This window comes from Neoarius graeffei, chromosome 11 (assembly GCF_027579695.1).
Source record: "Neoarius graeffei isolate fNeoGra1 chromosome 11, fNeoGra1.pri, whole genome shotgun sequence".
Lineage (NCBI taxonomy): Eukaryota > Metazoa > Chordata > Actinopteri > Siluriformes > Ariidae > Neoarius > Neoarius graeffei.
The window spans coordinates 19,123,503-19,135,649 of NC_083579.1; the positions used below are offsets into that span (position 1 = coordinate 19,123,503).

The 12,147-nt window shown below is 42.5% G+C and overlaps 1 protein-coding gene across 5 annotated transcripts in view; it reads right to left on the reverse strand.

Annotated features, from left to right (window-relative positions):
• Window positions 1-12,147, reverse strand: part of itsn2b (intersectin 2b) — a 149,355-nt gene that overhangs the window by 81,756 nt on the left and 55,452 nt on the right. For all 5 annotated transcript variants that reach the window (XM_060933563.1, XM_060933568.1, XM_060933566.1 and 2 more), the window contains one exon: window positions 10,356-10,618. In XM_060933563.1, the coding sequence (XP_060789546.1) occupies window positions 10,356-10,618 (263 nt within the window). The remainder of the gene's footprint in view (window positions 1-10,355; window positions 10,619-12,147) is intronic.

The following is a 12,147-nucleotide window of genomic DNA, read 5'->3' on the forward strand; positions in this document are numbered from 1 at the left end:
AATCATGGGGGTGGAAACATCATGCCTTGGGGCTGTTTTTCTGCAAATGGACAAGGACGACTAATCCGTGTAAAGGAAAGAATGAATGGGGCCATGTATCATGAGATTTTGAGTGAAAACCTCCTTCCATCTGCAAGGGCATTGAAGATGAAACGTGGCTGGGTCTTTCAGCATGACAATGATCCCAAACACACCGCCCAGGCAACGAAGGAGTGGCTTCGTAAGAAGCATTGCAAGGTCCTGGAGTGGCCTAGCCAGTCTCCAGATCTCAACCACATAGAAAATCTTTGGAGGGAGTTGAAAGTCTGTGTTGCCCAGCGACAGCCCCAAAACATCACTGCTCTAGAGGAGATCTGCATGGAGGAATGGGCCAAAATACCAGCAACAGTGTGTGGAAAACCTTGTGAAGACTTACAGAAAATGTTTGACCTTTGTCATTGCCAACAAAGGGTAGATACCAAAGTATTGAGATGAACTTTTGTTATTGACCAAATACTTATTTTCCACCATAATTTGCAAATAAATTCTTTAAAAATCAGACAGACAATGTGATTTTCTGGATATTTTTTTCTCATTTTCTCTCTCATAGTTGAGGTATACCTATGATGAAAATTACAGGCCTCTCATCTTTTTAAGTGGGAGAAATTGCACAATTGGTGACTGACTAAATACTTTTTTGCCCCACTGTATGTATGTATCTATCTATCTATGTGTGTGTGTGTGTATATATATATATATATATATATACACATACACACACACACATATATATAGAATGTGTGTGTATGTATATATATATATATAAAAATTGTGTGTATGTATATACACACGCACTATCTATATATATATATATATATAATGTGTGTGTATGTGTGTGTATATACAACCCCGATTCCAAAAAAGTTGGGACAAAGTACAAATTGTAAATAAAAACGGAATGCAATAATTTACAAATCTCAAAAACTGATATTGTATTCACAATAGAACATAGACAACATATCAAATGTCAAAAGTGAGACATTTTGAAATTTCATGCCAAATATTGGCTCATTTGAAATTTCATGACAGCAACACATCTCAAAAAAGTTGGGACAGGGGCAATAAGAGGCTGGAAAAGTTAAAGGTACAAAAAAGGAACAGCTGGAGGACCAAATTGCAACTCATTAGGTCAATTGGCAATAGGTCATTAACATGACTCGGTATAAAAAGAGCATCTTGGAGTGGCAGCGGCTCTCAGAAGTAAAGATGGGAAGAGGATCACCAATCCCCCTAATTCTGCCCTGACAAATAGTGGAGCAATATCAGAAAGGAGTTCGACAGTGTAAAATTGCAAAGAGTTTGAACATATCATCATCTACAGTGCATAATATCATCAAAAGATTCAGAGAATCTGGAAGAATCTCTGTGCATAAGGGTCAAGGCCGGAAAACCATACTGGGTGCCTGTGATCTTCGGGCCCTTAGACGGCACTGCATCACATACAGGCATGCTTCTGTATTGGAAATCACAAAATGGGCTCAGGAATATTTCCAGAGAACATTATCTGTGAACACAATTCACCGTGCCATCCGCCGTTGCCAGCTAAAACTCTATAGTTCAAAGAAGAAGCTGTATCTAAACATGATCCAGAAGCGCAGACGTCTTCTCTGGGCCAAGGCTCATTTAAAATGGACCCCCGATAGCAGAGGGTCGTTGAAACGACGTAGAGTTTTGGTCAGAATGGTCGGTTTCCGTCGTACGTCAGAAAATCAACGTTGAAACGGCGCCGTGAAACGTCGATTTCTCCGCCGTCTGAGAGGGTCGATTTATCACCGTTGAATCAACGTGGGTAAAGGTTGATCTGTCGACCGTCAGAGAAGGTTGAATATACGACGTTGAACCATCGTCACTTTTGCCGGCCAGTTTTCAACATTGGTAGGATGAGCAACTAATTCTGGCCCGTAGCCAGGGGGGATCGGAGGGTTCGTTCGATCCCCCCCCCCCCGCGACACCGCGCCCCGGACACACACGCCCCTCAAGATTACTCAAGATTTATTCATTTGTTCATGTCCGATGAATATACATTGATTCACATTTAAATTTACAATATCAAATCCAGACTAATCAAAAAAGAAAAGTAGACTAAGTGAGGACGAGTTAGAAAAACGGGTTCATTTCTCCTATGTTTATGTTTACACGTTTTGTTCAAACTGCTTTACACCCCAATCCAGTGGGTGGCGGTAATGCCCCCATTAGACCCCTTTCACTGACGTCACCCGAAACCGGAAGTAAACAAACCCTGCGCCACATTGGAAGACCATAAACTCGTGATTAGGGGGAAATAAAGGTAGCGCGCGGTATGTGAACCCACGAGGCACTTGGTTCATCAAAAACCTATAATGGTAAACTTTTGTGCTGTGTTAGGGTTCTAACAAAGCTGATGGGAAAGAGGAAAAGAAGTCTTTCTACAGAATACCAGCTGTGATTGAGACACAAGGGGAGCAAATCAAGGAGCTTTCTGCCAGGAGACAGAGAGAGGATTTAGCTGCTTTATGCAGAGCGGATCTGAATACTGCAAGTCTATTTTGTTACTGGTAAGTCACTAGGCTAGAGTGTTGTAGAACATTTTTTTTTAAATGTTTACTGAATAAAAACATCCTTAATTTTATCAAATATTCTCTACTCTATATTTCATTTCTTTCTTTTGTTTTAATTTTCCTCCCTCCATCCCTCTTTGGATTTTAAATATAGTTTTTCCCCATGTCCAAATAATGAGGTAGGGTGGCATTTAGAAACCCATAGCCTACTGCTGACTTTCTTTATCAATGCTGCATCAAATTAATTTTGGTTATGTTTTTCTGTTTCCATGTACAGGTGTCTGCGCCGCAGGAGGAATAGGCCACAATTATAAATAAATCATAAAATGTTTCTAAGAACTTGTTCAAGTGTGTTCTGTTCCTTATAAACGTTAAAAGTTATGCCTCATTAGATAGCTTGACAAACATTAGGAGAGGTGCATTGTTGCATGCATTTTATATCCTGTTGTACATTAAACAGGACGTAGCCTACGCACATTGATATAAATTAAGTTTCACTTTCATGGTTGAAGTATGCATGTGTGTGTTCATCCTAGGCAAGAGCCCCGATGCTTTATTGTTAGCTAGTTTAATTTAGCCTGTTTTGCTTAATTTGTAGCCTTCCTGTTGTACATAAAACAGGAAGTTGGATGAATCATCGCCGAAAATTCAACTATAAATCGACCGAAATACGTAGTTGAATAAAGGGTGAAAGGGGGTCTATTCTCTGTCGACCACCAGCCACTTTTCAACGTCGTTTCAACGGAAACTCGTATGAGCAAAGCGGTGTTGAATCAACGTCGGTGATCGACGGTGATTCGACGGCGTATAGGTCGAAGAACATGCCGATGATTCCACGTCGAATCAACGACCCTCTGCTATCTGGGACTGTGGCAAAGTGGAAAACTGTTCTGTGGTCAGACGAATCAAAATTTGAAGTTCTTTATGGAAATCAGGGACGCCGTGTCATTCGGACTAAAGAGGAGAAGGACGACCCGAGTTGTTATCAGCGCTCAGTTCAGAAGCCTGCATCTCTGATGGTATGGGGTTGCATTAGTGCGTGTGGCATGGGCAGCTTACACATCTGGAAAGACACCATCAATGCTGAAAGGTATATCCAGGTTCTAGAGCAACATATGCTCCCATCCAGACGACGTCTCTTTCAGGGAAGACCTTGCATTTTCCAACATGACAATGCCAAACCACATACTGCATCAATTACAGCATCAGGGCTGCGTAGAAGAAGGGTCCGGGTACTGAACTGGCCAGCCTGCAGTCCAGATCTTTCACCCATAGCAAACAATTGGCGCATCATAAAACGGAAGATACGACAAAAAAGACCTAAGACAGTTGAGCAACTAGAATCCTACATTAGACAAGAATGGGTTAACATTCCTATCCCTAAACTTGAGCAACTTGTCTCCTCAGTCCCCAGACGTTTACAGACTGTTGTAAAGAGAAAAGGGGATGTCTCACAGTGGTAAACATGGCCTTGTCCCAACTTTTTTGAGATGTGTTGTCATGAAATTTAAAATCACCTAATTTTTCTCTTTAAATGATACATTTTCTCAGTTTAAACATTTGATATGTCATCTATGTTCTATTCTGAATAAAATATGGAATTTTGAAACTTCCACATCATTGCATTCCGTTTTTATTTACAATTTGTACTTTGTCCCAACTTTTTTGGAATCGGGGTTGTATATATATATATATATATATATATATATATATACACACACACACACATTATATATATAAAATATATATATATATATATATATATATATATATATATATATATATATATATATATATATACACATATACACACACACATACATATATATATATATAAAAAAATCTCCTTCTCACCCCCGGCAGGGGGGGCGGGGTATCCATGTCATCCTCAAGCTCGGGTCCTCTACCAGAGGCCTGGGAGTTTGAGGGTTCTGCGCAGTATCTTCGATGTTCCTAGTACTGCACTCTTCTGGACTGAGGCTTCAGATGTTGTTCCTGGGATTTGCTGGAGCCACTCTCCCAGTTTGGGGGTTACTGCCCCAAGTGCCCCCACTACCACAGGGACCACGCAACCCTTGACCTTCCACATCCGTTCCAGCTGCTCTTTCAACCCTTGATACTTCTCAAGTTTCTCATGTTCCTTCTTCTTGATGTTGGCGTCAGCTGGGATCGCCACATCTATCACCACCACCCTCTTCTGCTCTTTGTCCACCACTACTATGTCCGGTTGGTTAGCCAGGATCTGTTTGTCAGTCTGGAAGCTGAAGTCCCACAGAACCTTGGCCCTGTTGTTCTCAGCCACCTTCTGTGGTATGGCCCATTGGGACTTGGGTACTTCTATTCCACACTGGTTGCAGATGTTCCTGTATACTATCCCAGCCACTTGGTTGTGCCTCTCCATGTACGCTGATCCAGCTAGCATCTTACACCCTGCTACTATGTGCTGGACTGTTTCAGGGGCTTCTTTGCACAGTCTGCATCTTGGGTCTGATCTACTCTGGTAGATCCTGGCCTCTATGGCTCTTGTGCTTATGGCCTGTTCTTGTGCTGCCATGATTAGTGCCTCTGTGCTGTCTGTCAGTCCTACATTATCCAGCCACTGGTAGGATTTCTTGATATCAGCCACTTCCTCTATCTGACGGTGGTACATGCCATGTAGGGGTTTGTCTCTCCAGGTTGTCTGTTCCTCCTCCTCCTCTGCACTCTCATCAGGGTTCTGCTGCCTGAGACATTCACTTAGCAGTTCATCCTTTGGGGCCATCTTTCTGATGTATTCTCGGATTTTCGATGTTTCATCCTGGACCGTGGTCTTGACGCTCACTAGCCCTCGGCCTCCCTCTTTCCGCTTAGTGTATAGTCTCAGGGTGCTGGACTTGGGGTGGAACCCTCCATGCATGGTGAGGAGCTTTCTAGTCTTGATATCTGTGGCTTCTATCTCCTCCTTTGGCCAGTTTATGATACCAGTGGGGTATCTGATGACTGGTAGTGCGTACATGTTGATGGCTCGGACCTTGTTCTTACCATTCAGCTGACTTTTCAGGACCTGCCTTACTCTCTGGAGGTATTTGGCTGTGGTTGACTTCCTTGTGGCCTCTTCATGGTTTCCATTAGCCTGTGGAATGCCAAGGTACTTGTAGCTGTCTTGGATAATCACCTATGTTGCCCTCTGGTAGGTCAATCCCCTCAGTCCGGATGATCTTGCCTCTCTTTGAGACCATCCGGCCACACTTGTCCAATCCGAATGACATCCCTATGTCATCGCTGTAGATCCGGGTGGTGTGGATCAGCGAGCCTATTTCTCGCTCGTTCCTGGCATACAGCTTGATGTCATCCATGTAGAGCAGGTGGCCGATTGTTGCCCCACTACGGAATCGGTACCCGTAGCCGCTCTTCGTGATGATCTGACTGAGGGGGTTCAGGCCTATGCAGAACAGCAGTGGTGATAGCGCATCTCCTTGGTATATGCCGCACTTGATGTTGACTTGGGCAATGGGTTTTGAGTTGGCCTCTAGGGTTATCTTCCACATTTCCATTGAGTTCTGGATGAAGGTCCTTAGGTTCCTGTTGATCTTATACAGTTCCAGACATTCCAGTATCCATGTGTGTGGCATTGAGTCGTAGGCTTTCTTGTAGTCAATCCAGGCAGTGCACAGGTTGGTCTGTCTCTTCTTACAGTCTCGGGCGACTGTTCTATCGACCAGTAGCTGGTGCTTGGCTCCTCTGGTGTTACTGCCAATTCCTTTCTGTACCTCGCTCATGTATTGAGCCACATGCTTACTCATTTTTGCCGCAATGATGCCTGACAGGGCCTTCCATGTTGTGCAGAGACAGGTAATTGGCCGGTAGTTGGATGGGATGGGTCCCTTCTGGGGGTCCTTCATGATTAGGACTGTCCTGCCTTGGGTTAGCCATTCTGGGTGGGTTCCATCCCTCAGCAGCTGGTTCATCTGTGCTGCTAGGCGTTCATGGAGTGCAGTTAGCTTCTTCAGCCAGTACGTATGGATCATATCGGGGCCTGGTGCTGTCCAGCTCTTCATCTTTGACACTCTTTCTTGGACGTCTGCCATTGAGATGGTTACTGGTTCTTGTTCTGGGAGGTTGCTGTGGTCAGCTCTTAGGTCCACTAACCATTGGGCATCGGTGTTGTGTGATGCCTTTCTTTCCCATATGTCTTTCCAGTATTTTTCCACCTCAGCTCTTGGTGGGTCTGACCGGTTGTTGTTCCCCTGCCACTGAGAGTACACCTTGGCTGGTTCAGTGGAGAACAGCTTGTTTATTCTCCTGGCCTCTCCCTCCTTGGTGTATCTCTTCAACCGGGTGGCCAGAGCTGTTAGTCGCTGTTTGGCAGTTTCGAGTGCCTCTGGTATGGAGAGCGAGTTGTACTTCCTGGGTGCCCCTTTATTCACCATGTTCCCTTTCTGTAGTTCAGCTAGCTGGCTAACTTCTCTCCGTGCTGCCTTTATCTTGGCCTCTAATCGTCTCTTCCATGGTGGATACTGTTTCTTATGTCCCGAGCCCACCTTGTGTCCAAGCATCTCCATGATTACTGTTGCTGTACTGTGTATCAGCTTGTTGGTCTCAGTGATGGTTCTTGTGGAGATTGTCTTCAGAGCAGCATTCACATCTACTAGTAGATCTTCTGAAGGTACTTGGCAACTCAGCTTCGGTATTCGTCGGGGGCTCCAGGTTTCCAGTTGGGTCACGATCTTCCTTCTCAGGTCAGCAGCTCTTGTGTTGAGGCTGTTAGTTGTTGGGGCTTGGTATTAGAGTATATTGAGAAACGCTGTAAAACTCGACAAACAAAATTTATAAATTAGTTTTATATACAGAAAATACCGTTATACAAATATGATCCACGAGGGAAATGACTGTCACCGTAGCTTCGTTGCACACAAAAGAAGTAAACACTAATAAAACCACAAGCATTCGCCAGAGTGTTAACAATGTCTTTATTGTTTAAAATAGCCGCAAGCAAATCCCGAGCCGACTGACTCATTTTTGCTGCAGGACGGCGGCAGTGCCGTCATGACGTCAGCCAAGTTTCATTCCATATATTCAGAGTTTCATTCAATATATTCGGGGATTCATTCAATATATTCAGAGTTTCATTCAATATATTCGGGGATTCATTCAATATATTCGGGGATTCATTCAATATATTCAAAGTTTCATTCCATATATTCAGAGTTTCATTCCATATATTCAATGTTTCATTCAATATATTCGGGGATTCATTCCATATATTCAGAGTTTCATTCAATATATTCGGGGATTCATTCAATATATTCAGGGATTCATTCAATATATTCCAAGTTTCATTCCATATATTCAGAGTTTCATTCCATATATTCAATGTTTCATTCAATATATTCGGGGATTCATTCCATATATTCAGAGTTTCATTCAATATATTCGGGGATTCATTCAATATATTCAAAGTTTCATTCAATATATTTGGGGATTCATTCCATATATTCAATGTTTCATTCAATATATTCGGGGATTCATTCCATATATTCAGAGTTTCATTCAATATATTCGGGGATTCATTCAATATATTCAAAGTTTCATTCCATATATTCAGAGTTTCATTCCATATATTCAATGTTTCATTCAATATATTCGGGGATTCATTCCATATATTCAGAGTTTCATTCAATATATTCGGGGATTCATTCAATATATTCAAAGTTTCATTCCATATATTCAGAGTTTCATTCCATATATTCAATGTTTCATTCAATATATTCGGGGATTCATTCCATATATTCAGAGTTTCATTCAATATATTCGGGGATTCATTCAATATATTCGGGGATTCATTCAATATATTCAAAGTTTCATTCCATATATTCAGAGTTTCATTCCATATATTCAATGTTTCATTCAATATATTCGGGGATTCATTCCATATATTCAGAGTTTCATTCAATATATTCGGGGATTCATTCCATATATTCAATGTTTCATTCAATATATTCGGGGATTCATTCCATATATTCAGAGTTTCATTCAATATATTCGGGGATTCATTCCATATATTCAATGTTTCATTCAATATATTCGGGGATTCATTCCATATATTCAAAGGTTAATTTCCTGAACGGCATGCCATAAAATATAAATAAATATATATATATATATATATATATATATATATATATATATATATATATATATATATATATATATATATATATATATATACACACACACACACACACACAGTGGGGCAAAAAAGTATTTAGTCAGTCACCAATTGTGCAAGTTCTCCCACTTAAAAAGATGAGAGGCCTGTAATTTTCATCATAGGTATACCTCAACTATGAGAGAGAAAAAAAAAATTTAGAAAATCACTGATTTTTAAAGAATTTATTTGCAAATTATGGTGGATAATAAGTATTTGGTCAATAACAAAAGTTCATCTCAATACTTTGTTATATACCCTTTGTTGGCAGAGGTCAAACCTTTTTTTAGTAAGTCTTCACAAGGTTTTCACACACTGTTGCTGGTATTTTGGCCCATTCCTCCATGCAGATCTCCTCTAGAGCAGTGATGTTTTGGGGCTGTCGCTGGGCAACACGGACTTTCAACTCCTTCCAAAGATTTTCTATGGGGTTGAGATCTGGAGACTGGGTAGGCCACTCCAGGACCTTGAAATGCTTCTTACGAAGCCACTCCGTTGTTGCCCAGGCGGTGTGTTTGGGATCATTGTCATGCTGAAAGACCCAGCCACATTTCATCTTCAATGCCCTTGCTGATGGAAGGAGGTTTTCACTCAAACTCACGATACATGGCCCCATTCATTCTTTCCTTTACACGGATTAGTCGTCCTGGTCCATTTGCAGAAAAACAGCCCCAAAGCATGATGTTTCCACCCCCATGATTCACAGTAAGTATGGTGTTCTTTGGATGCAACTCAGCATTCTTTCTCCTCCAAACACGAGGAGTTGAGTTTTTACCAAAAAGTTCTATTTTGGTTTCATCTGACCATATGACATTCTCCCAATCCTCTTCTGGATCATCCAAATGCTCTCTAGAAAACTTCAGACGGGCCTGGACATGTACTGGCTTAAGCAGGGGGACACGTCTGGCACTGCAGGATTTGAGTCCCTGGCGGCGTAGTGTGTTACTGATGGTAGCCTTTGTTACTTTGGTCCCAGCTCTCTGCAGGTCATTCACTAGGTCCCCCCGTGTGGTTCTGGGATTTTTGCTCACCGTTCTTGTGATCATTTTAATCCCACAGGGTGAGATCTTGCATGGAGCCCCAGATTGAGTGAGATTATCAGTGGTCTTGTATGTCTTCCATTTTCTAATAATTGCTCCCACAGTTGATTTCTTCACACCAAACTGCTTACCTATTGCAGATTCAGTCTTCCCAGCCTGGTGCAGGTCTACAATTTTGTTTCTGGTGTCCTTTGACAGCTCTTTGGTCTTGGCCATAGTGGAGTTTGGAGTGTGACTGTTTGAGGTTGTGGACAGGTGTCTTTTATACTGATACCGAGTTCAAACAGGTGCCATTAATACAGGTAACGAGTGGAGGACAGAGGAGCCTCTTAAAAGAAGAGCCTCTTAAATGCAATCATACTAAACAGCCATGCAAACAAAAGCACCTCAGTTCACCCACCATCGTTTTCAAAGCAACAACAGTATGCTCAGCTTTATTTGATTCAGTGTAAACAACCAAAAGCCTTTTATTGAGGCATCTTCATGCCAATATTATAGAATATCTGTGTGAAAAGGGCTTGTCACACAAGTCTTCAAATAAAAAGCAGTCACCTCTTTCCTCTCTAGCTCTTTGAGTCGCTCTTCCTCCCTCTGCCTTTCCAGCTCCCTCTGTCGTTCCAGTCTCTCCTCCTCTTCTCTCTTTCTCCTGAGCTCCAGCTCTCGTGCCTCCCTCTCTTTTCTCTCCTGCTCCTCACGGGCCTTTTGCACTCTCCTCTCCTCTTCATGTCGTTGTTGCTCCTGCAAAGCCAGACGCCGTTTCTCCAGCTCAGCATTTCCACGCTCCAGGTTTTCCTTGAACTTGTCCTCAAAAGTCACTGTAAGCATAGGCATGCAAGCCCCCCCCACACATACACACACATTACAATCCTTTTGAAGACTTCAACATTATTAATGCAGCTAATTAATGCTATGCCTACACTACCATCTCCTTGGATCGTTCTTTGATCACACCATCTGGTGGAGGCTGAATGTTGTCTGTACCAAATGCTAGCTGTATCTTCAGTTTAATAAACACATTGTTAGGATACTGAAAGCTAAAGAAGCAGCACTGCATGACCCCAAACTGAATAGCAGTATGATACAATGCTAAGATATGAAATTAATCAGACCATGCATCACAAGATAAGCCTCAAAACAGCAAATATGAAGACAAATTAAATATGAACAGCTTAAGTAGTAGAAACTTTAAAGAACTATTTAATATTAGTAGTTTTACGCATGCACTAGGGCATGGTCCATTCATTTCCATGCTGTTTCTGCACTGGTTTAGTAAATCTCATGTTCCAATATCTCTAATGATTGTCAAATTATTATAACATGGTTTGTATTCTGTTCATAAATATTATGAACAGAATACTATTGAATACAAGGTCACTCTAAAAATCATTAGATTAATAAAAACTCCTTCAGAAAAGTTTGGATTTTAACCAAACCCAGAAGTGATGTCCAAACTTCCCTCTCCCCAGCCACCTCCTCCAGGAGAATGCCAAGGTCAGCAGAGAAATACAAGCCCTCCAGCGTGTCCCCTCTGTCTGCCCCAAGGTCTCCTCCCAGTTGGACATGCCTGAAATGCCTCCCCCCAGGAGGTGTCTGGGAGGAATCCTAGACAGATACCTGAACCACCTCAGCTGGTTCCTTTCAAATGTGAAGGTGCAGTGGCTGTACTTTGAGCCCGTCCCAAATATCCAAGCTCCTCACCCTAAGGCTACACCCAGACATCCAACAGAGGAAGCTCATTTCTGCCAGTTATACCCGTGAGCTCATTCTTTCGGTCATTACCCAGAGCTTGTGACCATAAGTGAGAGTAGTAACGTAGATTGACTGGTAAAGCAATAGCTTCACCTAATGGCTCGGCTCTCTCTTCACCACAACAGATCAAAAGAGCATCCGCGTGACTGTCAACACTGTACCAGTCCACTTGTCCATCTCCAATGCACCCCTCACTCATGAACAAGAACCTGAGATACTTATTCTTCCACTCGAAGCAGCGACCCACCCCCAAACTGGAGAGGGCATTCCATCCGTTTCCAGGTGAGGCCCATGACCTCCAATTTGGAGGTGCTGATTCTCATCCCAGCGACTTCACACTTGGCTGCAAACTGTCCCAGAGCACGCTGGAAGTCATACATAGCTTGATGAAGCCAAAAGGACCACATCATCTGCAAAAAGGAATGTGATCCTGATGCCCCCAAACCAGACACCTTCCACACCATGACTGCGCCTCAAAATCCTATCCTTAAAAATATTATGAACAGAATCAGAGACAAAGGGCAGCTCTGGCAGAGTCCAATGCCCACCCAGAACAAGCCTGACTTACTGCCAGCAATGCGAACCAAGCTCTCCC